This window comes from Oenanthe melanoleuca, chromosome 6 (genome assembly GCF_029582105.1).
Source record: "Oenanthe melanoleuca isolate GR-GAL-2019-014 chromosome 6, OMel1.0, whole genome shotgun sequence".
Taxonomy (NCBI): Eukaryota; Metazoa; Chordata; class Aves; order Passeriformes; family Muscicapidae; genus Oenanthe; species Oenanthe melanoleuca.
In genome coordinates this window covers 11,628,604-11,656,006 of record NC_079340.1, presented here as the reverse complement: position 1 = coordinate 11,656,006, position 27,403 = coordinate 11,628,604, and the positions used below count along the sequence as shown (strand labels likewise).

Genomic DNA, 27,403 nt, shown 5'->3' with positions numbered 1-27,403 from the left:
GCTCCTTTCTGGCTGCATAACTGAATCTGCTGCTTGTAATCCAATTTCAGAATAAAGACAGCTGAATAAAGAGTCCTAACATCCAAAACATAAGCAGGATAGCTCAAGTCCATGAACATAGGAATAGCAAAATGTCAATATATCAACAGTGGCAGGCAACACACCTGAATCTGATGTTAGCCAGACTGAGGAAGAACTCCTTTAGTTAAAGAAGATATGTGGTTCAAGTGAGGGGAAAATGAAGTGTCTAGTAGCAGTAGTGAAGTTCAGATGTGCTTTTTGCATTACAAGCTTATACTTGCCAGGAGTGTTTATGACTTACTCTGAAAAGTTCAGCTAACAAAACCTATGAAGAATTGATGTACAAAAAGACATCAGCATTTTTTCTCAATTTTGAGAGCAGGTTTTCAAGATTTTTCTCCTGCTCAGGGAGGGGATGGCCAATGTTCCAGTGACTGTGTGTGCAAGGGCAGATGGGTGAATGTACCTGCCTGACTTTCCCGTGTGACAGCTGTACCCATTAGTCTGCATTTGCTGTCTCAGTGTCTCTACTGCCATATGTTCTTTGTCTTTAGATAAACAGGTATATAATGGTTAGGACAGATGTGAATAGCAAAAGGGCATAAGCAGAAGAATGATTTGGAACAAGACTCAAATGATTGATCTTGACACCAGTAGTCTTAACCAGTTTATGGTAGAACTGGATTAGTTCTTGCCTTACAGTTGCTTTCACTGTTGCTGTCATTCTAAGGGTATCTTTAATCAACTTACAATTTTAGTTTCTATCTGTCTTCTTATGACTCATTAGTGTTTGTAATTGCATCCTTTTTGAGCTCAGCAACTTGCCTGATGCTTACTAATATACTTGAGGAGTGTTGCAGATTAATTTTGTAGACAGCCTAGTCAGTGTCAACAGCAGAGAGGCTCATGCACCTGGTTTTGTTTTGTTTAATTTCATCCGTACAAACTCATCGAGGTAAATACTTTTTTGAAATGCCTTGGAAAACAATAGTATTAAAAGCATCAAATATAAACATGAAGGAATTAGCATTAAATTACAGAGAAATGGCAGCTGGAAATGTAATAATGGAGACAGATAGTTTATAGCAGATATATTGTTGAGTTGCACACACTTCATTCAAAAATGAGTGTGTCAGTGTATGTAGTGGAGAGATGTAGTTCCCTTACAGGGAACTCCCTCCTACAGGGAGGAGTTCTTTGTTTTTTAGAGTTTTTTGGTTTTTTTAGAGAAGAGCATCTTTGAAAACAATGCCTACTTTTATGTCTGATCATCTTCTTCCTTTTCCTTGTCAGCAATCTACCACATCTAGTTATGAGCAATCACAGCCCTTAAACATGAAGGGTATTCTTATTATTTGCTACCAGCACCTGATTTCTTTCTTCCCCAGCCCTTGGTGTTAATGAACATTACTTCACAATAGTTTCCTATTATCATAATGTGTTTTAGAGCAGTCAGTCTTAGGATTGAAGAGGATAAATGAGGAACCTTAAAAAAGCCTTTTCAGGGCTGCTTGTCAGAGTTTGATTCCAACATTGATAGCATAAGCTAAGGATTTATGAATCAAACACAGTTCTCAACTGTGTTCTTCAGTACTGTTTTTATTCTGATTTGTTGCTGCTGCTTGTGTATTTATACCCCTTCTTAAGGTATCAAGAGGAAATAGTGTATTATAAAAAAGACATCAGAACCCAATTTAGCCTAAGCAAACCTTAGCATTTGTTGCTAGGAAGACAGAAAATACTGGTCCAATTCAACTCAATTTTGAAAGAGCAACCCTATGTAATTTTACTGGGAGAATACAGAGAAATCCCAGGTGAGCTGAGAAGACTCTATAGCAAATTTCCTGCAGGATTCTCTGCTTTATAACCCACTCAGTTTTCCAGGGTGAAGCACTGGAATAAGCTCTGCAGTGGTAGGTGATGAGCTGCCATGGTTGAGTGGCTGCTCTGATGCCCACCATGGGAAGTGTTTGCATGTGGGGCTGAAAGCCTGACACAGGTCTGGAACTTCCACTCCTGGAACCAGGAGCTCTGCCCAGGTTGTTGTTTGGTGATAGAGAGGGCAAGGTCAACATCCATGGCCCTAGAAAAGTAGACAGAATTTTTACCAAATAAAATCCTGTCCTTACAGCAATTGGTGTTGGTTTTGCCATTCTTCTGAGCACACTCAAGATTTCACTGGGGAGTTCATTTTCTTGTACTTGTTTCTCCCATTCCCTAGAAGATAGAAACTTGAATACATTCTCTGAAATTCATGGCATTTTAGCCATGATAGCTAACAACTCCTGATATAATCCAGCCTTTAGGTTTCAAATGCTGCCTTAGATGCAAAGATAAGATACTCACATAATCAAAGTGACCTGCACATACTTCTTGTTTTTTCGCCATATGATCTCTATGCATCATCATGTTTCCTTCTTCACATTCTATTAATTTTTTATGAGCTTCATTAGAACTGTAGAGCACAAGCTGTTTTCATGTAGAGGGTTTTTATGGTGACTAAACATTGGAGAAAAGAAAACAAATAATTGTCCCACTATACATATTGCCTGGAATGAACAGATTGATTTAAAATGCACTGCTCCAGTGCTTTGTATAGGCATCAGGCTTCTATGATTCAGTTCTTGTTTTCTGGCCTTCAGTTTGCTAATAATGATTTTCCAGTTTGTCACTTTTTTTTTAGCTAAGTCTGTTTCCTTCTTAACTAATATGTGAAGTTTATGTGTGTTGCTTTCATTGGAGAGGAAAACATAGAATCATTAGGTAAGAATAAATGCTAGGTCTTTTTTGAAGTTAGTAACCTACATTTCAAAAAAAATTTTTTTTTTTTTTCACTTTTGATCTTAGATGTCATATGTGACAAATGTATGAAACTTGTTATACTTCTAAGAACAAAGCTAATGTTTAAGGTCCATTTATGTCATTTATATTTTCCAATGTCAGTGAGCATGTGTAAATATAAATGCTTTATTTTACTTTGAGTTCCAGTCTGTTCTTGGCTTCATGAGTACTTAGTAATAGGGATTTCAATGTATTTGACTGTGTGAAGGAAAAAAACTAGCAGTAGTAAAAAAAAGTATGATTTTCTGAATACTAGTGACATAATTTTGAAACCTTCCTGTCAAATGTAACTTTCCTATGGTACTTAGTATTTATCAATAATGCAGTTTTTTACCCTTTGCTCAATCAGGTGTCTTTGTGTTTCTTCAGTTGTGTTTGCTGATCTCTGAATCTTTTTGTTTGCTTAGCTTTTTGAGACAGAGAAACCACAACCATACTATTATTTCATTGAACAATGAGCCTTTGACTTAAGTAGCAGTAATTAAAGTACTATTATTGTTTCCTTCTTATGTCCTATGTTTCTATTCATTATCATGAATTGATGATTTTGTGTAATTTTTACAGTGCTATGCCCTTATCCTGAAAGGTTGTACAGACTTAAAACCCACTCACATTTTAACCTTGTAAAAATGGTCATTTTTATCAAAACAAAATGTAGTATCCATACCCTTTAATTTTTGTTCCCTATACTTGGCTTTTTTTAAACCCAGAAATGTGCCATCTGCAACTCATGTTACTTTTAAACTCTTCCCAGAGACCTGATGAATGCGTTAAACACCTTCCATTTTCGGTGTGATCTCGATCCCCCATGGCTGTTAATTGTTTGCCATATTCAGGACTGTTGGTTCTGTTTGTGTTTCTGTTGGGCAGTTCCAAGGGGTGACCCTGCAGATCCCATAACCACCAAGCCTCTGGAGTCTGCTGCCAGGGGGTTTGTCCCAGGCTCTTCAGAAGGGCAGTTGAGCTACATGAACAAGTTTCACTTCAGGCTGTCTTCATTGACATTGATCTGTGCTGGTTTGCCTCTTGTATGGTCAGTTCCATGTTTTCAGTGAACTGATGGGAAACCCTTTAAACTGGGACCTGCACACCTCAGGTGTTTCACTGTTCAAGAAAGCAGTGGGCTAAACTCTGCACTGAAGAAGGACAGTACTTCTTGTTTCCCTTGCCAGTGCAGAGTGCAGTTAACCCACATCCTCTTTAATTGCAAGGCCCATGGTAAATAACACTGATGGAGCTCCAGTCTGGTGCTGTAACTGCTGACATTACCAGATGTTAATTGGTCACCTCTCCTTGAACAAGCTTTTCAAATACCTTCTTCATGAGACTCAAATTCCATGTCAGCAGTAAAAGCCTTGGAGGCAAAATAAAAGCAGGAGTTTTGCTGCCATTCTAGTGCAAGTCAGCTGTCCTACCCCTGCACTCTGTTGCTGTAAAGATGGTACTGGGGCTTCACAGCCAAGAAGGTCAGTTTGAGCAAGCAGCTAAAGGTGACAGTATTATCTGCCTGCTGGTTGTACTGGGCTGGGTAGATGGACTCTGGTCATGTTGCCTGTGTGGATTTTCTTTTCCTCCTTTTTTTTTTTTTTTCTTTTGATTCATCATGCTCCACTGTAGTCATTTGCACAAAGGATGCTTTTAAAAGAGTAATGAGTGCTTTCCTGTTTGCCAGTTGGTTAAACTGAACTTTGTGTCCCAGTTCTTTACGATTCACTCACACAAGACCTAAAACTATTCAAGACTGGTAGGGGGGCAAAAAGCTCTGTCTGGCTCATGCTGTTCTGAGGAAAAGGGAGTCTTGGGGTGGAGAGGGGGGAACCCTGCAAATACCTACAAATTATGCAGTGTTCTTTCTGTCCATGAATAGTTTCTCTTGTGAGTGAGTGAAGCTGTATTTTTGGACTCACAGACAAAGCAACTTTTGCTGCAACTGGCTTTTGTGCTTAATCTATTTATTTTTATTATTTTAGAAATATAATGATTGATTGCTTGAAGGTAATCTGAAGGTTTCAGTCAAACATTCCAGTGTCCAATTAGCCTTGTCTGTAATAGTACTGCAGATCATCTTCCTGGGCAGCAAGGCTCTATTGAGCCTCTCTAGCAGAGTGTCTCTGTTTTAGGAGAAATTTTGTTCTCTGGCATTTCATCTTTCTACTGAAAACTGCCTCATGCTTGCAGAGGAAGTCAGAAGCTGAATCAAATTCAGATTTCAGACTGTTATTATTTACCTTCTGCTGCACCCTGTAAATAATGCCATGAAATTACAGTTTTATCCTTAATTAAGAGCATAAATATAATACACATGCTCACCTCTTCTGAGTATAGGGGCCTCTCTGACTTCAGGACCTATTCTTCAGTTTGAAATATGGTAACTCCTGCTTCTGAACCATTGGAAATCTAGTTTAGGATACTCCCTTGAGTGGCTTCGACTGTGTTTCATCTTACAACTTATTCCAGATATGAGTTGGTACCTTTGCAGTTTAGCCTACCTGCCTTTCATGTGAGAATAATCCAATTTTGTTGCAGGTTTTGAGAGAATTAGTCATTTTTTTAACTTTAAAAACACATGTGCAATAAAATCTAATGAGATGACAAAATTTATTTGCCATTATAAAAAACTTGTGATGTATTCTATTTTTAACTACAGTGTTTTCCAGTGGCTGTTGGAACAAGTGCTTGTTACAATGTCTTTCAAGACATTTGCAACAGTCTTCAGAGCTGTAAAAATGAGAAGATGTCTCATGAAAAACTCTAGTATCTAGTTAAAAGTGAAAATTGCAGTTTAACAAGTTGAGGTAACTTTAAAAAATGTACTAAAATTAACACTAAAATGTACTAAATATACTAAAATTAACTTTTGCACTTGGTTTAAGGATTATCTCTTTGGTTTAAGAAGTGTCTCTTTGGTGGTTATCACCAGCAAAAGTGGAAAAAAAATCTCCTTCGTGTCATATACTCTGACCACTATTGTAGCACCAAACCTATTTCAGTTACAAAGATAATTTTACCACTCAGTCTTTGTGGAATTAAAGTGCTTGTCAGAGCATTTTTTAATTAATCCTACATGGATAGGTACATTGGAGCTGAATTTTAGGTATGTTTCTAATAAAGGCAGGATTGTTAGGGCTCATCATTCTAATCATTGGACTGGTTTTGGGACTTACCCTTTTGTTGGGTTTTAACAATTCAGGCTGAAATTTAGCACTGTAAGCATCTAAAACTGAAGGGTGAAAAAAGAGGGAAAGGAAAAAAAGAGTAAGGAAAGAAGGGCTATGTGTGTGTATGTGCCTGTGTGTTTAAAGCTATATATGTACTTCAGAGAGCAGGCTAGGACATTGTTTATGAAGAAGAAAAACTATTGATCTTTTTCTTTTCAAGTGGAGTGTTTCCCAGTTGGCAAGATGGTGGCCTTTGAGTAGCAAAGTCATCAAGATTCTTTTGTCATTAAAAAAAAAAAAAAAAATCTACCCAGTGTTGGCTAAGCTGATATGCAGCTGAATAACTGTGGTTTGTAAGTACTCACAAGGGACCTCCTTGGCTTTAGAAGAGAAAATCTCAGAAGATCTCTTCATGTCTGCCCATGTTTGAACTGCTCCCAGCTTTGACTGCTAAGCAGCATGTTCAGGCGCCGGCTCGATTTACCAGCTGAGCAGGCAAAACCAGGCAGCACCAGCGAGGCCAGACCTCTCTGGCAGCTGGTGGGAGCCACACAGACACAGAAATTGGTCATAATATCAGTGTCTAGTCACAGAGCTTTCAGATTGCAGTATGCAGATTCAGTATGCAGATTTCAGCTGCATACTCTAGCTATCAGAAAAATCGCAGCATTTATTACATCCCTTGCCCTGTGCTTCTTGTTGGGACTTCTGCATGTTCTGCTATCAAAAGTATGTGATATTTCCCACCTGAAAATATATGGAAGCTGAGAGATTGCTGCAGTGGATCGTTTTGAATGTTACTGCTGAACTGATCTAATTTAAATTGACTGCAACTTATGTTACTCTATCTGTTCAAAATGGAATGTTGCATGATTTTTTAAAATTATTCTTCATACTTTGTTTTTCTAGTAGGAGCAAGCTGTAAAACCTGAAATCATATTGTGAGATAGAGATGTTGGAATTCACTTGAATAACATGAAACATCATCTCAATTTTTTCTCTAAAGATTAAATATTTGTGATGCCATTTATTCCATCACCTCTCTGTCTGTTCCTTGAGCTACCTGGTTACAGGTGTGCACATGGGGGGATGTACCCCCTCCCATCCCTGCCTGAGGCTCTGTCTCCTGTGGTTACACAGGCAGTCAGGGTTAGCTCAGGTACACCTGTTCTGGCTTGACTTGCAGTTACTGAAGTGTCAATTAAATCTAAATGGGTCCATCTGCTTTCTGAACTGCAGTGACTGCTTAGAGTAAGGGAGAGCGAGGCTCATATCATCACTTTTGGTCAAATATCCAAAGTGTTTGAGGATTTTCATACATAAATTTTCTCAAGTCCAGTCATCTCAAGTTAGACTTGAATTTTTTTGGAACTGAACATTTGGGTTAATTATAAGTGATCAATAAAATCCCAATGGAATCACTCTTTGTACGAAGAAATCACCATGGATAATTTCTGTGCATGTGAAAATGCCATGGGCTAATTAAAATAAAATCTTAGGAGTTGGGCAGTTGAATTGTTGCTTTCATTCCTGAGTTGATCCACAGCTTTCTTCAGCCTGCAGCCTGCTGCAGGGGTTAGCATCTCTGGGGATTTAGCATCCTCCAGTTCTGTTTGGCCTGTTGGGAGCTCATTTTTTCCTGGTCCTTGATAGACAGTTGTTCTTAAATTGGGACACGGCAGGTGTGCAACAGAATAATGGGAGAGCTCTTGAAACATGAGACTGTTTCACTTCCCACTACCCACACAAAGTTTTTTTCCCCCCAGTTTTCCATCCCTTTTCTCCTGTTCTTTCCTGAGCTGATCTGCAGATGTCTCTTGTGTACTGTTTCCAAACACAAGTTAAGCAGTGACCTCCTGCTTCTTGTGTCCATTCCTGTCAGGGGTTTAGTACTTGGGAACCACGCTCTCATATGCTGTGTCCATCCTTTTTTCTGTTTACTCTTTTGCTTCTTGCACATTGCTTTTTGTAAAGTTTTTGGCTTATCAACTTGTGTTTACCCTGTTCTAAGCAAGGTAACAAGCAGCTTTTTCTTGTAGCCATTGTCAGTATTTGCTTGTGCCTTGTTCTGAGTGTACTTTGCTGTTACTAACCAAAACATTCTTTAATATGGAGTTTTAAACTGAGTAAGGTAAACTCAAAACTGACAAGTCCCCATGGTACAAGTCATGAGCCAGCACATGATAAAATAATATTTTTGATGGTTTTGATAATAATTTATAATTCTAAATGATTTCACCAGATATAGGTTCTATGACTTAATATTTCATTGGGCATTTTCTTGTATGATCCTCCTTCTTTCCACCATTACTTTAATGCCAGGTATAGAAGAACTGTTTTATTGAGGTTGAAGTATTTGCTGTTATTGGTTATTACTATTTGGTTAGTGCTCATATCTAAATCAGAGTGCCTGTGCTAAGCACTCTGCAAACATCTTTGAAGAGACAGTCTCTGCTCCAAAGACTGGAGCAGATTAATACTTTGGTTTTTTCACCTCACTACTTAATGCTGCTTTTTTTGCACTTGGGTTACATTTATCTTAGGGATGTCTATGCCACTTACTTGTCTCTGTAGTAATAGCTGTGATAATTAGGTAGCAAATTTTTATCTGGATTAAATGCAGCTTCCCAAAGAATTGAAAAAAACCCCAGTGTATCATCAGATTGGATAAAGGTGTTGAAAGACTCATGTTCACTGGGACACTGCTGGGAGCTTGTGTCTAAAAAAGGGATGTTTCCTGCTTTTTAAAGGTTTGGTTAGAATCAGGAGTTAATTATAACTTTCCTGTGTGTGTGTTAGGATTCAGATTGCTGTGTTCTCAGTTCTACAAGTGTGCAAGATTATTATTTAAAATTTCTGAGCTGACGTTGCCTGTCCATACACTGGAAGGGGCTTCTCTGACCCCTGTAAGGTGCATCTGATGAAATAATGTACTGGAAATACTTTTTCCATTGCCTTGGACAGATGAAAATATGCTCTGAACTCAGGAGACCATTGGTTTTATCCACTGCAGTTTCTTTTCTTCACTGGAAGAGGTCTTTAGTAAGGACCTTGTGACTTCCAGTCATACAATACTGGAACACAGCAGTATCAGTTGTAAGAGATTACAACTGTCTTTGTTAATTGCTCTTTTGTTACTGCTCATTAGTGCAGTGCCTGTATTCTCTCTACTCTTTCTCCCTCAACCTTAGTCCACAGGGGTCCAGACTGGATTTTGCTGGTTGTTTTTTAATCACTGTCTATCTGCAGAAACTTGTTAATCAGGAGCCTGTCTGACAGAAAGTTGTCATTTGTTTCATCATGATACCTATAGTAATGTTTGCTGTAAATCATGTAACATTCTTCCTTCCAGTCTTCTCTTAGGAAGTCTTTTTGCCTTTTTTAATATATCCCTTTTATCTTACAAAGCTGTTCATTTTGACTTACCCATGTTGTGTTCTGCTATCCTTTTTGACTCTAAGATTTTTCCAGGATGAAATACATTTTTGCTTTACAAGGCTTTCTTAAATGTACCTTCTCTACTAGTTTATTCCAGTCTGTAATAGCAGGGGCTTAGTCTGTACTCCATGAAAGCTTTGAGATACTACCTTTTATAAATACTGCAGTGAACTAGACTATTTCACTTTAAAGCTTTGATTGCTTGATGATAGGTTTCAGCTTTGAACCCTCTTTTCTCTATTTAATGATCTGGCTCAGGTTGTTGGACTGGTGCTGGAGTTGTCTGTGGTCATTGCTCCGGGTGTCAGATAGGCTGCAGAGTCAAACACTTTCCCAGAACATGCATATGCATGGAAGGCCACTTCAAAAAGTAGATTTTTAGCCTTTGCCACTTTGTTGTTATTTATTCTCCAGCATTCAGTGGTGCATTTGCTTGGGCAAGAATTTGCAGTGAGTTTTTAGAATCCATGTTTTATTTTCTGCTACATGAATCTGTGCTTTTTTTCAGCTGCCTTGCAGGAACTCCTCCTGTCAGATTAGCATGGTCTAGTGGTCTGCATCCAGGCTAAGAAAAGAGCCTTTAATCCCTCATCTGATGTTGAGTGCATTGATCCTCTCCTCTTCAGTATGCTGTGAATGACTGTGAATGTGTGTCCTTATTGACTGGCATTATCCTCCTCCAGAGAAGTTTCTCTCTCCTTCAAGACACTCTGGTGTATAGATGTGAAAATCCTTTTTCTATGTTGATGTCCAAACTCATTCTCTCCTTCCTGGTCTTTTTGTCAACATTTGCTGTGAGAGGTTCCTCAGGGAGTGGAGATAGTCTTGGCAGCAGAAGTGTGTCAGAAGGGGCAGAAATTCTCACATAGCCCTACCAGTCAGTACCTCAGTGTCCCTCACCAGTAACTAGTTTCCCTGGCGTTCTAACCTGAGTATTTTCCCCAAAGGATTAGTTCACTGCCTAGGATTCTCCCTTTGTGAAGCTGGGATGATGTTCTCTTCACAGGATTAGGTGAGGATTAGCTAGTGTTTATCAGCGACTTGCAGATAAAAGAAGTACTTTGTTTACATGTGTATTTTAGAATGCTTGGTCTTGATCACTTGGTAGTGCTCAACTCTACCTTAGAGAGACATCTGATGTAGGATACTGTTTTACAATAATTGTTACAGATAGTTACTAACGTGCGTGTATATTTAGAAGTGAATCCCACTTACTGAAAACTGAAGCATTTTACAATTTGAAAATATTCGGTCCTCTTCTCTTTTTATTATTCTTGCTATTACTATTGCTACTTTTAAAATATTTTGTATTAGTGTTGACACATAGGATTTTGTGGACATTCTGGAAATAGCAACAGTATTTCTGGCCTAATGACTGAAAGTACTTCTAAAGGTAGAAAAAAACCCCATTTTTCAAAAGTTCCCTTCTTAGACAGACAGGCAATGTCTGCTGTTACCTTTCAATACCAAATATCTCTAGTTCATTAATTGATCTAGAAGCTGGAAGCTGAAATTCAGAGTGTTTCTTCTGCTTCTTTTATAGTTTCTGAAAATAAAGGTTTTGCAGCAACTGGAATCAGCCAACAGTCTTGTTGAAAATACATCTTGTTCTTCCGTAGTGATATTGGCTCTGTGGGGCTTTCTTAGTAACATGAACAGATATGAATGACTCAGAAGAGAGAGAGAGAGAACAACTGTGTTGTGTAGGAAGTTAAAAAATTGGGGTTTTTTACCATTTTGTATTGGCCAACACCACAGTCAGGCTGCAATGCCTGTCTTTTTTATTTTGTTTTTTTTTTTCCTTCTTGACAGCCAGTAGAACTGGAGCTGGTATCCTGAACTGATCTTAACAATCCATGAGAAATCCAAGAGAGAACAAATGAGATGTTCTCAACAGTATGTGGTGTTTTGAAATGCTGTAATTTCTAGTTTTCAGAGCATCAAACTGCAGATTGCTAATGCAGATTGTTTTATCTTGCAATAGGAAAGATTAGACAGATATTGCATAAAAATATTATTTGAATTGGGCCAAATTTAAATTACTTGGCTTTTGGAGGCCTTTCTGTTACATGGAAAACCTCTAATCACAAAGAAAATGTAGTAGAAACTTGTTCTCAATATAAAATACAGGATGAAAAGTATGCAGTGAGAAGGGAGAGGCAGGGGTACATAATAAAATTCCACCTTCTCATTAAGTAGACAGCACCCTCAGGTCTGGTCCTTGTTCCCTTTGTCCTTGTTCCCTGGGTTTCTGTTACTCTTGAGGGTTCTCCTCATCTCTTCCTCTATCCTTATGTTTTCAAAACTTCCACAGTCTATTCCCCTTAGAGAAAATTTTGTAATACTTGACTGCAAATTTGTTCTTTCATTCAACCAGCTCCTTTCAGACAACATTCCTGTGTTAATTTCCCTGAGAAATTTTTGCCCATGACATCTTGGTTTTGAAATTTTACTGCATTTCTTTCAAGTTCCTTATGGAAGGAGACAGTCCTTATGTGTTTGTGAAAGGCCATTTGTGTAGTCCCCAGACATTAAGTAGCCAGGCACAGTCTGTATGCTATAACATATCTGTGACCTTTCAGAAACCTTATCTTTAACATATTACCTTATCTTTTGCTCTAATTTCTCTTGGGTTTTACCCTCTGTTCTAGCCACTTTCCCACATTTCTTAGTTTACATCAGTAAAATTAAAAATATCATGTGCTAGACTAGCATGGAAGTACTTCTTAATGTATGAAGAAGTTACATTTTGTATCTACACTTGAAATTGTGTATTGAAGGAGAAAAGATCGTACTGGTAGTAAATGTATTGTAAGAGATTGAGCTTCAGACCACTAAAAGTACTTAAAATATTTTCAAGCAACTTCACTAGGAGGAGGAGCTAATCCAAAATTATTCTGACCAAGATGGTAGAATTTTATTTACCATCTGCTTGGATAGCATCTTACTTTGCTTTACAGTAATATTTGATGTGATGTCCATTCTGATTTTGATTGTTCTTTCCAGATGTGCTGGGAACATGATGTGGTTGCTATTTAGATAGGATGTTTGCTCAGTGCTTTCTTGACAAACTGCTGCTTTCCTACAGGCAGTGAAACAGAATCTCTGTCCATGGGAAAAGCTCTGCAGAATTAACGGTGCTTGAAGTGCTGGGAAATACTCAGTGTCCCTTGCTGCCCTCTCTCTTCCTTTATCTTCTCCTCCTCAGTACATGCTCTCCTCAGTTTTAGCTTCCAAAGATGAAAATCTTACCCTGATAATGTCTTGTGGGTATTACAGCCTTGCTTAAACTGCAGGCTCTGTTGGTCATGTCAGGTTGTATTCCAGTCATTTTCCCAGAAAATGCCCCAAGGAGCTGCACAGAACTCATTTGAAATGGTTTCCTATTTGTGTTTGTTACTACTGCTGTGGCATTGTTTAAGCATCCAAAAAACTTTCTATTTGTTTTATTTTAAAAATCATCCTTTTGCACTGCTCTGACAGATTGGCTGTAGAAAATCAGTGCTAAAATCTGGTTCCATGTGTGATTTGGGGTGTGTTACTTCCTCTGCCACCCCAGCCCAGTCCCTCCCAGGAGGGAGAGCATGCTCGTGCTGCAGCTCAGCTCAGCATCAGGAGCTGCTCCTGTGAGTGACATCCATGCTGGGCTGGATCAGGAGCAGCTCCAGTGTGTGACATCCATGCTGGGCTGGATCAGGAACCTCTCCAGCGTGTGACATCCATGCTGGGCTGGATCAGGAGCAGCTCCAGTGTGTGACATCCATGCTGGGCTGGATCAGGAGCAGCTCCAGTGTGTGACATCCATGCTGGGCTGGATCAGGAACAGCTCCAGTGTGTGACATCCATGCTGGGCTGGATCAGGAGCAGCTCCAGTGTGTGACATCCATGCTGGGCTGGATCAGGAGCTGCTCCAGTGTGTGACATCCATGCTGGGCTGGATCAGGAACCTCTCCAGAGTGTGACATCCATGCTGGGCTGGATCAGGAACCTCTCCAGTGTGCGACATCCATGCTGGGCTGGATCAGGAGCTGCTCCAGTGTGTGACATCCATGCTGGGCTGGATCAGGAACCTCTCCAGAGTGTGACATCCATGCTGGGCTGGATCAGGAACCTCTCCAGTGAGCGACATCCATGCTGGGCTGGACCAGGAACCTCTCCAGTGTGTGACATCCATGCTGGGCTGGATCAGGAACCTCTCCAGTGTGTGACATCCATGCTGGGCTGGATCAGGAGCTGCTCCAGTGTGTGACATCCATGCTGGGCTGGATCAGGAGCTGCTCCAGTGTGTGACATCCATGCTGGGCTGGATTAGGAACCTCTCCAGTGTGTGACATCCATGCTGGGCTGGATCAGGAGCAGCTCCAGTGTGTGACATCCATGCTGGGCTGGATCAGGAACCTCTCCAGTGTGTGACATCCATGCTGGGCTGGATCAGGAGCTGCTCCAGTGTGTGACATCCATGCTGGGCTGGATCAGGAGCAGCTCCAGTGTGTGACATCCATGCTGGGCTGGATCAGGAACCTCTCCAGTGTGTGACATCCATGCTGGGCTGGATCAGGAGCTGCTCCAGTGTGTGACATCCATGCTGGGCTGGATTAGGAACCTCTCCAGTGTGTGACATCCCTGCTGGGCTGGATCAGGAACCTCTCCAACGTGTGACATCCCTGCTGGGCTGGATCAGGAACCTCTCCAGCGTGTGACATCCCTGCTGGGCTGTCTGGCTGCCGTTCGCACCGCCCACCGCCCCTGGCCGCCGCGCTCGAGCCTTTTCAGGAGCTGAGAGGAGATGTCAATGAGAGGGGCGGGCGGGTTCGCCGAGCTGCCGGAGCAATTGATTGTTGTCTGCCTCTCTGAGCAGTCTGTCTGCGCAGCAGCACACGAGGCGCGTTTGCACAATACCCCGCTAATGCTCTCGTCAGCAGCTTCCAAAGGAAGAACAGTGTTTTACAAAGAAATAATAGCAGCCGCAGTGAGTGCATGGACCAGAGCTAAACTGGGAAAGCTAAAGCTTATTTCATGCAATATTATTAGAATTATTTGGGTTTCCAAAGGCACGCTCGCATATATGGATGTGTTGCTGGCCAGCTCTGCCACGTGACTCAGCTAGATCCAAATGCAGTTATTTATAGATGGCAGGAGCAGTGATGACATTATCTTACAGCACTCCAGCCTGAAATTATAGCACTTGTGTGCAGGGAGAGGCATCCAGGTGTCTCTGTGAGAATTAGGCATGCTGCTCTTCTGCTAATGTCCATTATGAGAGGTGGTCACAAATTTCTCTTTCCCTCTCCCCCAATTCTTTTTTATTTTCAGACAGAGAAATGAAAGGTATTGAAAAATCAGTTTGGGCTGTGATTTCTATCGGCTTGTTCCCCAGATGCTTGTAAAAAGCAATTAGCCACGTTCATTTTTATACCTCTCCCCTCTTCCGTAGATAACCTCTTTCTACCTGTGTAAAATGATAAACATGCCCCTGAAGGCAAGGAAACAGCGATTTCTAATCTGTCTAAAACGAGTGTCGGTAGTTAGGCTGTTAAATGAAAGTCCCTCGCTGCAGCCCTCCGTGTGCCTGTGGCTGGTGATGGCACTGGGGCTGCCCAGCCCTGTCTCGGTAGCGCCCGGGCGAGGGAGCAGCTGCCCGGCGCCGCCTCTGCGGAGCGCCGAGCATCCCCGCCGGGGGAAAACCAGCCATGGCTGGGGAATCGGCTTCTTGTGAGAAAGAGAAGCAGAGAAAAAGGAGATTTAAAAAAAAAAAAAAAAGGGAAGAATTCAAAAAAAGCTGGTCGGGTTCACAGGGTGGTCACACAAAGAAATGCTGAAATGCTTCAGCACAGCTGGGAGTGTGCAGGCTACAGCAGAGCATGGGCACAGACAGCAGAAGATGGGGCTGCCTCAAGGCAGTTCTGCTGCTGAACACTTTGTATCATGAAAATGCAACTAAAATAATCTGAAGGTTGGGGTAGGGTTGTTCAGATGTTTCTTATTTTACACCAGCTTGAGTTTTCTATGTGGCCCTAATTGTAACAGCATACATGATTTGCTACTTCTGCTTTATTGGTAATAAATAAAATAAACATAGTGTTTGTGGAGTCTTTAAGGGTATCAGAATGCCTTTACAGGAGCATCCATGGCTCACAAAGTCTGCTGCTGTAATGCAACCATGTTTCAGGTGGGAAGCATCCACCAGCCCAGAAGACACAGCTGGTAGAAATGGAACATTAAGGATGCAGAAGCCCTTCTCTTACTCGGATTAGTTACCAAGTTCCCAGTGCGGCTTGGGAACAATTATTTTGTATTTGACTTTGGTATATTAATTGAATGTTAATTAATTAGGTAATTCTCAAGAAAAGGTGATTGGTACCAGAGGAGCAGAGCAGGTTGCTATGAAAGGAAGATGACAAAGTTTGTGGGGTTGGTGGGACACCACAGGGAAATATGAGAAGTAATGTCTCTGTTAGAAAACTACCTCATCAACTGGGCAGTGAGATGGGAAGCATTGCTACCTTGAAACTGCAGTGCATGCACACATCTGTCTGCCCTGCATTGTTCGAGCAGAAATCAGTTAAGCTGAAAACTGCTGTAGGCTGAGTTTCTCTTTCCTGATGTCCTTAACTATTTTCATATTCAGCACTTAGAGATTTTTTTTACCTAGTTGTAATTTTTTTTTCAGAATGAAGAGTGAGTGGAAGGATAGGGTCAGAGTAGTTCTAGCTTAGTTCAAGTACAAAGTTTGGGTAGTGAAAAACAGTCCTGCAATCCCCCAACTTTGAAAGCAAGCATTTTTTTCCCTTCAGCAGTTACAGAGAAGTTGGCAAAGTTTGTATTAGGCTAATCATAGGAAAATAAAAAAAAAAAAAAATCTGAGGACACCTGATAAAACATTCTTTTCCTGTAAAAATATAAAATAATGTAAGGTTAAAGCAAAGAGCAAGACGGCAGAACCAAAAAGCAAAAGTTCCTAAAATAGCTTTTCTGAGTTCTGGCTGTGCAGTGTTAACTTTGGAAACACGTTTCTGCTATAAATTTTGGTTGTGTGGTTTTTTGTAATTTTTTTCCCCTCCTTGAAAGCCTCTCCAGATGTTTTACAGTTGTTGTTTGAAAATGTTCCATGGCAGGCACAGAGACTGCGGGCACAGAGCAGTAACCCCTTGATGTGGGGATGTGGTTTTTCCTTGCAAAGAGAGGAAGGTGTATGATCCTCTCTCTTCTGGGCCTCTGTTCTGTCACAAATGGTGTGACCTTCAGCACATCACCTGCTCTCAGTTTCTTTCATCTTTAAAACTTAGCCAGTAAGCCATGTGGCTGGATGGCCACTTCAGCAGTCTCTGCAGGAGCTCCCCACACTGTAGCTAAGATGGCTTTTTGGGATAATTGTGAATACAAGCCAGATTTAAATACTTTCCCATTGCAGACTGATTGAATTTCCTCTCTTCACAAACACAGATTTCGTTTGATTCTAAAAGACTTCAAAAAGTCATCTATGCCCTGCCTCCTTGGCTGAAGAATCCATTCTCCCTAGATCTGTATCTGACCTTTCCTCTGCATCTCCATTTATGGAAGTTCCTCACCTTATCCCTTAGGGTATTAAAGACCATTAGGATGCTCTTAATATCTATCCTGTGTCTTTATATATTAGTGTTTGTGTGGATATAGTTAATGCTTTGTTACTCAGTAAATCAGAATACTGCTGTCAGTCTTCCTCTTGTAAAAAAAAAAAGCTTAATCCAAACCCACCAAAAGCCCTGATCTATGTATATATGTAGGGTATATTGATAAGGTTTCTTCTAATAATTCTAATTATATTTCTCCCCCTTTTGTGGCTGTACATTGTGGTGGGGTAGAGAGAAGGGAGAACTGTGCATCTCCCAGGCTTGGGTCCCACTCATGCAGCTGAGGAGGCTGGTTGGGTGTGTTTTGGCAGCACAGCACAGCTGCTGCCTTCACTGGCCCTCTGAGGAGTCTGATGACACTCATTTCTATTAGTGACTAATAGAAAGTTTAACAGTTTAATAGTAAGCCTTAAGTTTTCTGCCATTTTGTATTGTGTTCAGCTAGACCTAATCTCTCTTGTTTATTTTATGAGAATGTCATGTTAAGCAGCACCAATGCCTGACTAAAATCAAACTAATCTATGGTCAAGGTCTGTTGTCTGCTAGTGTAAAGAAAGTACAGAGGTAAGGCATGGTTTGTTTCTGAAAAGTCAATTTTGATTGTTATTCATTTTCTACTTTCCTCTTGGTCCTTTTTAAACAATTTGGGTTAGGTTTCCATAATAGGAAGCTGAACCTCCAATTCTGGTGTTATTTTTTCCTTTCTTTTAATGATAGACACCAGATTTTCCCTCTTCCAGACTTCCATTATTGTGCTGATTGTCCTTGGCTTCCTTGTGTACCAGCTCTTGTTAAATTATCTGTTGGGCTTTTTCCTAGCACTTTTAGGTGTTAGTGGTGGTGTTAGCTCAGGAGTTGTTTACAGTGGTAATTGGAGGGCTGAGGATGGATTAAATGAAACTGAGCCTCTCACCTGTAGGTCACTGCTTTGTCTGTAGCCAAAGATGGGTTCAAGTGTGTCAGTCTCATTTTTCAGATGTCTGGATTATATGTGAAATCTGTTGATGACTAGGACAGGCATTACAAAACAAAAGGGTACAGCAGCAATGAAAGATGCTGTTGTTTGAAATCTAAGCAGTGAAACCAACAATTGGATGAGTAGAAAACAAGCAGTCTAATGCTATTGGAGTGCATTTCCTTGGAAAGCCTTATCCAAGATTCACTTGCTGGTAGCCTATTCACCACTATTGTCTTCTCTTTATATAATGGGCTGTGTTTTCAGATGCAGCAGCTTGGGTAGAGCTAAGCCTAAATGAGATGCTTACATATTTTATCTGGGTCTGCACAGAGTGTTTTGTGCTTGCCAAATTGAGCCATTGTTGCAATGTTTTGTAATGTATTACTTCAAAGTTAATGTAGTGAATCTGGTAAGATCTTCTGCCAAGTTTTGGCAAGTGTAGAAGGAAATTAGGGAATCCCAGTTCCACTGAAGGCATGGGGTGAGGACAGCAGCATTCAAATCTGTGTCTCCAGCATGTACTACTCCAGTTGGCAAGAGTCTTTGGGGAAGCTGACATATATATGTGTCTTGAGAGGTATTTGTGAAGAATTGAAGATATGCCAGGGCAAGCTGGACCCATATTCAAGACAAGATTTTGTACATGGTGTCAGTCTCATGCAGCAGTCCTGAAAGCACATGTTGAATAACTCTCAGGTTTGCAGTAAGGGTTTTATTGAATAAAATCTCTGTTAATTAATGTGATACTACATTCAGTTTAATTAGGTGTTCCCTTCATTATGTATTTTCCTACAAACCTGCATGATTTTTTGTTTTTTAATTGTAATACATAATTGTATTACAGATCCTACTGGGGCAAAGCTGGATATTTCTGCAGGACACAGCTGTAGCTATAGTGATGAAGGAGGCATTCTTGATAAAGGACATTACTTTGATATTAGGGGTAGAAATGTGTGTCATGCCCTGTTCCACAGTGTTGAATTGTGACTGCCAACTCTGTGCTCCTGTTGCCATTAGCAGGGCAGTTCATGCCTCCCAAATGAGGATCTGAGCCAGCTGGCCCCTTGCTCTGCTGGGGAATTCAGTTCCATGCAGTTTGCTGTGCAGTTGCTGGGATGAGGACTTTTAAAATCTGTGTACCTTGGGAGGGGGTTCTCTTCACCACAGCAGAGCAGATTTGTGTTGGAACTTTTTAGATAAAATCAGTCAGTTTGATCCAACTTACGTGGACTTGTAACATCACTGATTTTTCCTGATGGAGAAAAGCAGTCAAAATCCTCAGGTGCTCCAAAAAAGCAGCCAGCTGGGTGCAAGCAAACACCTGAGCACTGGCTCTGTGCCTTGGGCTGCTGTGTGCGAAGTGGGCATCTGCTGGCAGCCAGAGATAGGCCTGGGAGGAGGGATGGACTCCCTGGGAACTGCTTTGGGTCCATGCTGAACAGCCAGACTGCTGTGAAATTAATACTTTTGCTCTGTAATTGGCTTTGTGTATAGTCCTTTTGTGCTGTCAGTGTGGAGGCAGACACGGAGCAGAAGCTCCTGTAGTGACAGGGTAGGGCTGATCTGCCATGGAGCAGCGCCTTGAGAGAATTGCAGAGGAGGGACAAACACAAATCTCTGCTAATGGACTGTTACAGCCTGGGTTTGTGGCCTTGCTTTGCTGCCCTGACCCACTGCCCAACAGGTGAGCCAGCCTTTGCCAGGCTCTGCTGCAGTATGCAAGGAAAGCTGCAGGAAAATCAATCCCTGAAATAGTTTGGCATCACTGGTTTCTGCCTCTCTCCTTTTCCTAGCTCTTTAAAAGCAAAATTGCTTTTAAAACACAAGGAAAACATCTGATTTTTAGTTTTACAAAATTGAAAAAATTTCATCCTTTTAATGCAATTGACCTTATTTTTCTAGTACTGTCAGCACATTGAGCTTTAGGTAGTTAATATTTTCAATGTCTTTTTCCAAACGTGATGCAGTCTCCATTTTTCTATGTAGAAAGAATAATTCCTCTAAATAACCAAGACAATAGTTATTTCCACTCCTCTCATTCTCATTGCTGCTTCCCTTCCCTCCCCACCAAATTACCTCACTGGATGTTTTATAAAAACTGTATTTAGATTGCAATCTGTAGAGGAGAGAATAGAAAGCACTCTACCTCTGTATACTACTTATCTGGAATTCTCCATATAAAAAAAATGAACTTGTATCTAAAAGCTATATAAAATTAATGGATATGATTGGTGAAAAATTATGTATTTTCTTACTTATGCTGCAAATATCTTTTCAGCCAAATGCATTTGCTTCTGAGGCATGAAACCAATCTAGCAAGATGGTGCTGAACAGATAGTTCTCCAAATCAAACTCCTCCTTTTTTCCTAATATTTTCATTGCAGCGAGGAAGAAATACGGGTCTGCCAGTCTGCCTATTGAACTATCTGCTGCAGCTTAACTGCAGCAAGGAAGCAGTAATCCTTTTGTGCTCTTCCAGCAGTCTCCCGGGAAGCAGAAGGCATTGAAATTACTGAGCTGTTGTCCTATCCCCTCCTCACCTGTCTTTGTGGCTGTAAATATAGTGTCTGCCTGTAAATAACAGTTTGCTGCACCTTTAAGCACGTTCCCTAACAAGAGGCAGCGATTTACTGAGGTGATAAGCTGTAACTAATACTAGGGTATCATAATGGGTAAATAGATTAGCGCTGTGCTTCTCTGTATTTTGCTTTCCAGGGAGCCAGCTCGAGCACTCGGAGGTGCTTACCCTGGCACTTTGCACGGTGCTGAGTACAAGCAGGGCAGGATTGCAGCTCCAGTGCTGGGTGGGTGCAGCTGGGGAAATGCAGCAGTGCCTCTGCACACCCTGCTTTCTTCACTTTCTCTGCTCCCTGGCCCAAAAAGGGTTGTAATGGGCTGTACCAATATTCTGTGCTGTGGCTATAAAATGACATTTGAGCTGCACCATCAGCATCCATCATGTAATATCTGCAGGTATGCCAGCATCATTTGGTGTCAAGAAGTATTAAGTGGTGCAAGCAGCCTGGGCATGATCTGTGGCTTCACCCAGCTCAGGTCCTTGATTTTCCTAATGGAAGGGCCCCAGCATTTACCAAGCAGTTGTGATGCTACTGCTGGGTGATGGGCACTCATGGCTATGAGGGATGGAAAGGTGCCACGGACCAAGCAGTGGAGGCCTTTCTTTCTGTACTGCCTGGCAGGTTTTCAGCACAAAAGGGCCCTTGCAGGAAAGGAGCAATACCAGGGGACGTGGCCAGTCCTAATAATTGTGTCGCGAATCTTGTGATATTTGGCATGTTCTTAAAGACTTGCTCCTAGAGGCAGGGGATTAAACAACAATTGCTTCCTTTTTCTTTCAAGCAAGGCTTAGCTCTGTGGTTGCACAGAAATGCTTAAAATGTGACTTGGGCTGACTGGGGGAAAAAAAAATTGCTTTCCTGCCTCCTTTCCCCTTTTTGTCCCCAGGATCCCAATGTGGATACATTGCCATGTCTTATGATTTTTTTCAATGAAAAAATTTAGAAGTATTATATTATGGACATAAAGTGTTGCCAACTTTGGGTGTGTGGGAGTATTTATGAGTATTTTAAGGAGATGTTGATCACATTCTGTGCTGAGACACTCTTGCCATGTCTGGTCTTCTTCAAAGAATAGAAAAACAAAAATGGGGCTGGGTAGCAGCAAGCTGAATATCTCTGAACTGATGTTTTTCTCTTGCTTCCTTAGGGAAACCCCTTGGGCTAGTTGTAATTGAAATCTCTCCTATTTTTAAATCTGTATTTCTGCTTTTCACAAATGTGAGAGCTGAGGCTGCTCATGTCAGTCGTCATTAGCAAATCAGTATTGATTTATTCCTATGGAAATAGATCAGTGCTAAAAGTAAAATGCAATCCCATTAAGAATGATACAGGTTTTGCAGATGGAGAAAAGTAGGTCAAATATTGCACCAATCATCCCAGAGAGTGTCCCTTTAAGCCAAACAAATGTGTGAATACACTTTAGCTGTGTTATTTGATTGCCATTATTCTGCATCTTTTTGCATGAACTAGCAGAGGCCTCTGACTGAACAGGGGTTGAAAGAAAATGTCAATTTTGGTTTATTAACCAGGTTGTACTTTACACCTGGGCTATGTGCAGCGTTTCTTGGGGGGGCTGTGCACATTCAAGGATTCTTCCTTTCCTCTCATTGCAACAGTTGAGTTCAAGTTAAGCAGGAAAGGCACATCATTGTATGCAAGGGACATTGTAGCAATGCAGCAGAGGAGCACGATTTAAATCTGATCATTAAACTGCCGCAGCAAGGGGCTGCGAGAGACGGTGTGGATGGTCCATCTGCAAAATCTGTGCTCCTGTTGTACAAGGAGGAGGGGCAGAGGGGGAGAAAAAGCAGCTGCTTGGCTGTGCTAAGAGAGGGTGAGACTGACTGTTGGCACCATCTGTAGCTGTCCTTTGTGCTTGCTGCTTTATCTGTTCATTATAGTATGATACTGAAATTCTCGTGCTTTGAGTGTAAATGAGTTGAGATACGCCTAATACTGTCAGCATAAAAAGCAGTAACTAAGTACACTAAAGATGAATAGTGTAATCTGTAAATTCATTTTGAGTTTGTTTTATCTTGCTTGAATAGCCCAGGAAGTGATGTTCTCCAGAAGCCAGCTGTACCAGATGTGTGTTGGCAGGGTATATATTCATCTTACCGAGCAGAGAGCAGAGCAGTGGAGGTGGATGGGGCAGGAGAGATGGGAGGCTGCCCTGTGTTTTCCAGCAGGAGAGAGCAGACTCCTTTACAGGGAGGATAGAGCAGGTCAGAGGGGAACTGGTAACTCCTAAAGTGGCTACACACAGCTTTGTTTTCATTCCATGCACAAGTACCAACACAGGGAAGAGAGTGATTATTATACACGGTACATGAGTTGAAATGTCCCGGGGGAGGAAAGGTTGAACCTCTCCATAATGAGTGCTGTGATAGGGATGAGTAAATTTGCTAGGTTTTTCACCTGCAGTCTCTTAGTTTCTAAAAACAGGAATCCTCTCCAGATAACTTGTAGAATAATACCATCCAGCTTATCTTGAGGACCTCTTTGTTCTTTGATGGTTTACATTTTCCCTTTATAAATCTGCATACTGGATATTGGTAATTATATAATAAAACTATGAAGATTTTTTAACTCATTAAGATGTTTTCTTATCTTCACCTCACCAAAACAATGCTCTCATTGGCATATTCTTTTTCCAGGAGTTACACTGCTTTTTTTTTCCAAGCAGGTTTGGCTTTTGTTTGCAGATTCATGCCCTTAGATCCGTAGGATTGTTGCTTTTTATCTTACTTGTCAAGTGCACATAGGTGTGCAGAAGGAGCAGCTCCCTTCTCCCATCCTAGCCTCGTCTAAGATGGATGATTCTGTAGTAATTACACCGGGCTGTGAAAGTGCTCAGCATCCACTATTACTCATCCACTGTTACTGTGAGATGGCTGCGTTAAGTGTTCGGCAGAACACTCTGTCCGTGTTTCCCAGCTCCGGCGGCCGTGGCCAGGGGAAGGAGCCCTGGGAGGCAGGAATTTGTGTCTCCAGGCGGCTGGAAAGGGGAGGGGGGCCTTTGTCGCTGGCACATTAGTAATGATATGCCAGGGATAAAAGGTGAGTATAATCTGATCAAATGCTTGTTGACAGATTCCTTGGCTAATAGAGAAGCAGCTTAGACTGACACTCGTTGCTGGAACATTTCACAGAGCTGGAGGGGATGCTTTTTGCAGGCTACATGTGAGGCTGGCAATTTCTGAGTGACCGTATTTAGCTACATAAAGAAACTATGTCCCTTTTTTGTCACGGCAGAGCTCTAAAATGCCTCCCTAAACACCGCCCCTGACCTTCTGCTTGATAAACGCAATAAAATTACTACCTCTTCTTTGTCCAAATGTGTGATTAATTCACAGCAATGGCCCAGGCTAGAAGTATTTTTCTTGTGTGGCCATTTAACGTGAGAAAATCCAATTGTTTCTTGTACTGAAAAACCGTATTTGTGTGTGTTTTTGGTAAAGCAGGTTCCTTTTTTCCCCCAACAATTATGACTTTACAGTTAGTTTCTTTGGAATTTGTTCTGTATTAACAGTACATGTGAGTAGCTATTGGGAAAAGAAGGTGTTGTACCCTGAAATGATAGTTAGCTAATACTTATGATTATGTTATTTGGTGAAAAGACGTATTTTAATTAGAAAATTAAGATATAAAAGCAGAAGCCTCAATCTTAGAGGATTCTGCACTTGTCTCTTTTAATACGATCAAGGCTCGTATCTAGAGCTCTTACTACTCTAAACCACTGTGGCATCTTAGGTTTTCAGTAGTCTTCTGGTTCTCACAACCCATATAATCTGTTGGTTTGTGTTCAGTTTGCAGCACCTCAGGAAGGCACTTAGTTAAAAATTAAACATGAAGCATTTTTTTGTTCCGAGGGTTTTGTGAAGAATCCTTTAAAGAAGAAAAAAGCCCAAACACTTCCACTTGAGAAGTTGATTTCTTTCCACTGCAGGATTTTTCAATTAGTCTGCACTTTGTTCCAGTGAAACTCCTCACTGTGTTCTCATACCTGGATGGCTTTGTACCAGAGCCACTTCTGATGCTAGAATTAAACAGGCAGCTTTGAGGCTCAGGTGGATCTTGCTGGAGGCTTTGTGGGGTGTCTTGGCTGGGTGCACTCATGGGAGCCAGGTTTCATTGCAGTCACTCTCTGGGGCTCTACTGCAGAGTGGGTGGTTCTGTAACAGGGCCTGGTCTTCTCTCAGTGTGAGTGCATAAGGGAGAGGCCACATTTTCAGGAATAATGACCCCTTTCTTGTCTTTAGAAGGGGTTGCATGCTCTTTTTCACTCTAAGAAATCTCTGCATCTTCATAGTTCATAAGTGTGATTTTCCTGTAAGCACAGAATTACCCTCATTGACTACAAGATTAGGCACATAATGGAAATACACATTTAGGGGTTGTGCTGGGTCAGATATAGATTTAAGTGCCTAACTTTGTATCCATACATCATTCTCCTGTTTATCTATTCAAGAATGGTAGCTCATAGCAGTTTTAGAAATTAATTCATGCACATGGGTTTCTCTCCAATTAATCTTTTGAAAAAAAACAAAACCAGCAGAACAGAAAAGAGATCTTTTTTCTTTGCTCCCCTTTGTAAAGGATGTCTTTTCTATGTTTTTATCATGTTTCTATTAGCGTGAAATGAATTATTCTGCATTTTACTTTACTTGTAACAGCTATCCCATGCCCTTCTGCTTCCTCTGTTCTTCATCTCTGTGCTGCTCAGACAAGTTCTCTTGTACCTCTTGGGCTGTGCAGAATGTTTGTAACTTGGGTAAAAATGCTCTAATGATAGTGTAGTGCAATTGCAGACTCAGTTTGATGGGATGATAGTGTGAGTGGTGTGCATGGACAAGCTTTGCACTCCTGGTGTTTGTCTGTTTGGCTCGTGGCTCCTGTCCAGTGTCTTGCACCTGCTCTGTGCTGCCCTGGTTGCTCAGGTGTGTGCTCACTGCCGTGTGTTCTGTTTGCACAGCACTGCTGTCCTCGTGGTGTGAGGAGCTGGGACGGCTCTTGCTGCTTCGCCACCAGAAGAGCCGGCAGAGCGATCCGCCCGGGAAGCTCCCCATGCAGCCCCCCATGAACTCCATGAGCTCCATGAAACCCACCCTCTCTCACAGGTGAGTCTGGTGACACATCTGCCACCTGAAGTGCTCCTTCCCACTGATGGGGGGAGCAGCACTGCTTCAGGCACTGCTCAGCACTGCTGACACCAGGGTATCTGTAACTACAGCAAGCACTAAACAAACTCAGATTTTCTCTTTGCTGTTGCCCCATGCATAGTGAAGTGACACTTCCATCTTCAAATCTGTGCTCAGATCAAGTGGGCTTGCTTTCAAGCTTCAAGTTATGCCCTAGAGATAAACTTGTACATTATGTCTCTCATCAGACACTTGCCTGATGTTTATTTAAATGCAACTGGCTTTTCTTGACATTGAAAACATTTCACTGATGTTCTGTGTTTTAACCATCATTGGAAATGTATTGCATGCAAAGCAGTTGTACTGTGGGTGTAGCCATAGATCAGAGGATGTCCTGTACAGTCTTATATCAGGTGAGGATCACACAGCACTTGTGTTACTTTAGAGAAAACATGAACATTGAAGGACACTGTAAGATGATGTGAAGCCTTTGATTACCAAGTTATGTAGAGGAGCACTATTTGTATTTCTTGTCTGCACAACGTGGGTCAAAAGCAAAAGCTGGAGATAAAGTGTAGACAGGATTGAGCATTCATTCCACACTATATGTTTCTGGGAGTTTTTCCCCAAGGCTTTCTTTACCTCAGGATCACATTAAAGAAATCACAAATAATATAAATTTGTTTTAGTGTAGCGTTCTTTTTGTTAGTAAAGGATGATGAGAGTGTAATGAGTCTAAATTCCTTGTGCCTGGGTTCCATGATAGCCTAACTAACTTGAACTTTAGTGTTAGAATGAAGCTTAGGGACATCTTTGTAGCAGCACATTTGCATATGTAAATTTGTCTGAAAACAACTTTTGGGGTTTGGGTTGGATATGTTTTCATTATTTTTGTTGCATTTATGACAAAACCATGCAATCACTGTGTGTTTTATTTTAGCCCTTGAGAATAAAGTCAGTCCTTTTTTTGAAGTATAATTTATATATCATCACTGGCTTTTCAGGGTACCTGGATTTCTTTTTTTGTAGTTGCTTATGAAATAACTGATTGTAAACACACTTAACAAAAAAACCTACAGAAAACTTAATGTTCTAAAATAATTTTACACTTGGGAGAAGCTTTTCAGAAGACAAAGTGGAATTAGTGGCCAGTCTGCGGGGGAATGTGGTGCAGTGTATGTTCTCTTAGGTGTAATTTTGTAGTTTTTTAGATGCCTGATGCTCATTTGACCTTTTAGCCTCTGTTCCTCTAGAGTCTATAAAGTAACACTATCTCACGGGGGCTGTGTGCTACATTAGTAGATAATAGATAAGATAGGCACAACTCACTTCTTTCGTGGCAGTTTTCCACTGAAACTGCCACATGTCAAAAAAGAAATACTTTCTTCTACTGAACCTAAATACCAGCATTTCCAGCAGTACAGGGCCATCCAATATTCTGCCTCTAGTAGAGCATCCTGCCCAGTATTAATCAGTTCCTGCTTAATATTTCTCTCAAGTATTGTCCTTGAAATGCTCTACTGGGGAAGACACTGGGAGAAATTTCTAAATTACTGCTCTTTACCTATGAGATGCCCCTCTAGAAACAGAATTTCTGTGGCATAACTTCTTACATACAATAGCTGCAGCAGGTGCTTTGGGATTTGGAATACTTGCA

At 41.2% G+C, this 27,403-nt stretch overlaps 1 protein-coding gene across 9 annotated transcripts in view; it reads left to right on the top strand.

The window, feature by feature from the left end:
* Nucleotides 1–27,403, top strand: part of ZMIZ1 (zinc finger MIZ-type containing 1) — a 335,675-nt gene that overhangs the window by 258,334 nt on the left and 49,938 nt on the right. For all 9 annotated transcript variants that reach the window (XM_056494322.1, XM_056494317.1, XM_056494320.1 and 6 more), the window contains one exon: nucleotides 25,581–25,725. In XM_056494322.1, the coding sequence (XP_056350297.1) occupies nucleotides 25,581–25,725 (145 nt within the window). The remainder of the gene's footprint in view (nucleotides 1–25,580; nucleotides 25,726–27,403) is intronic.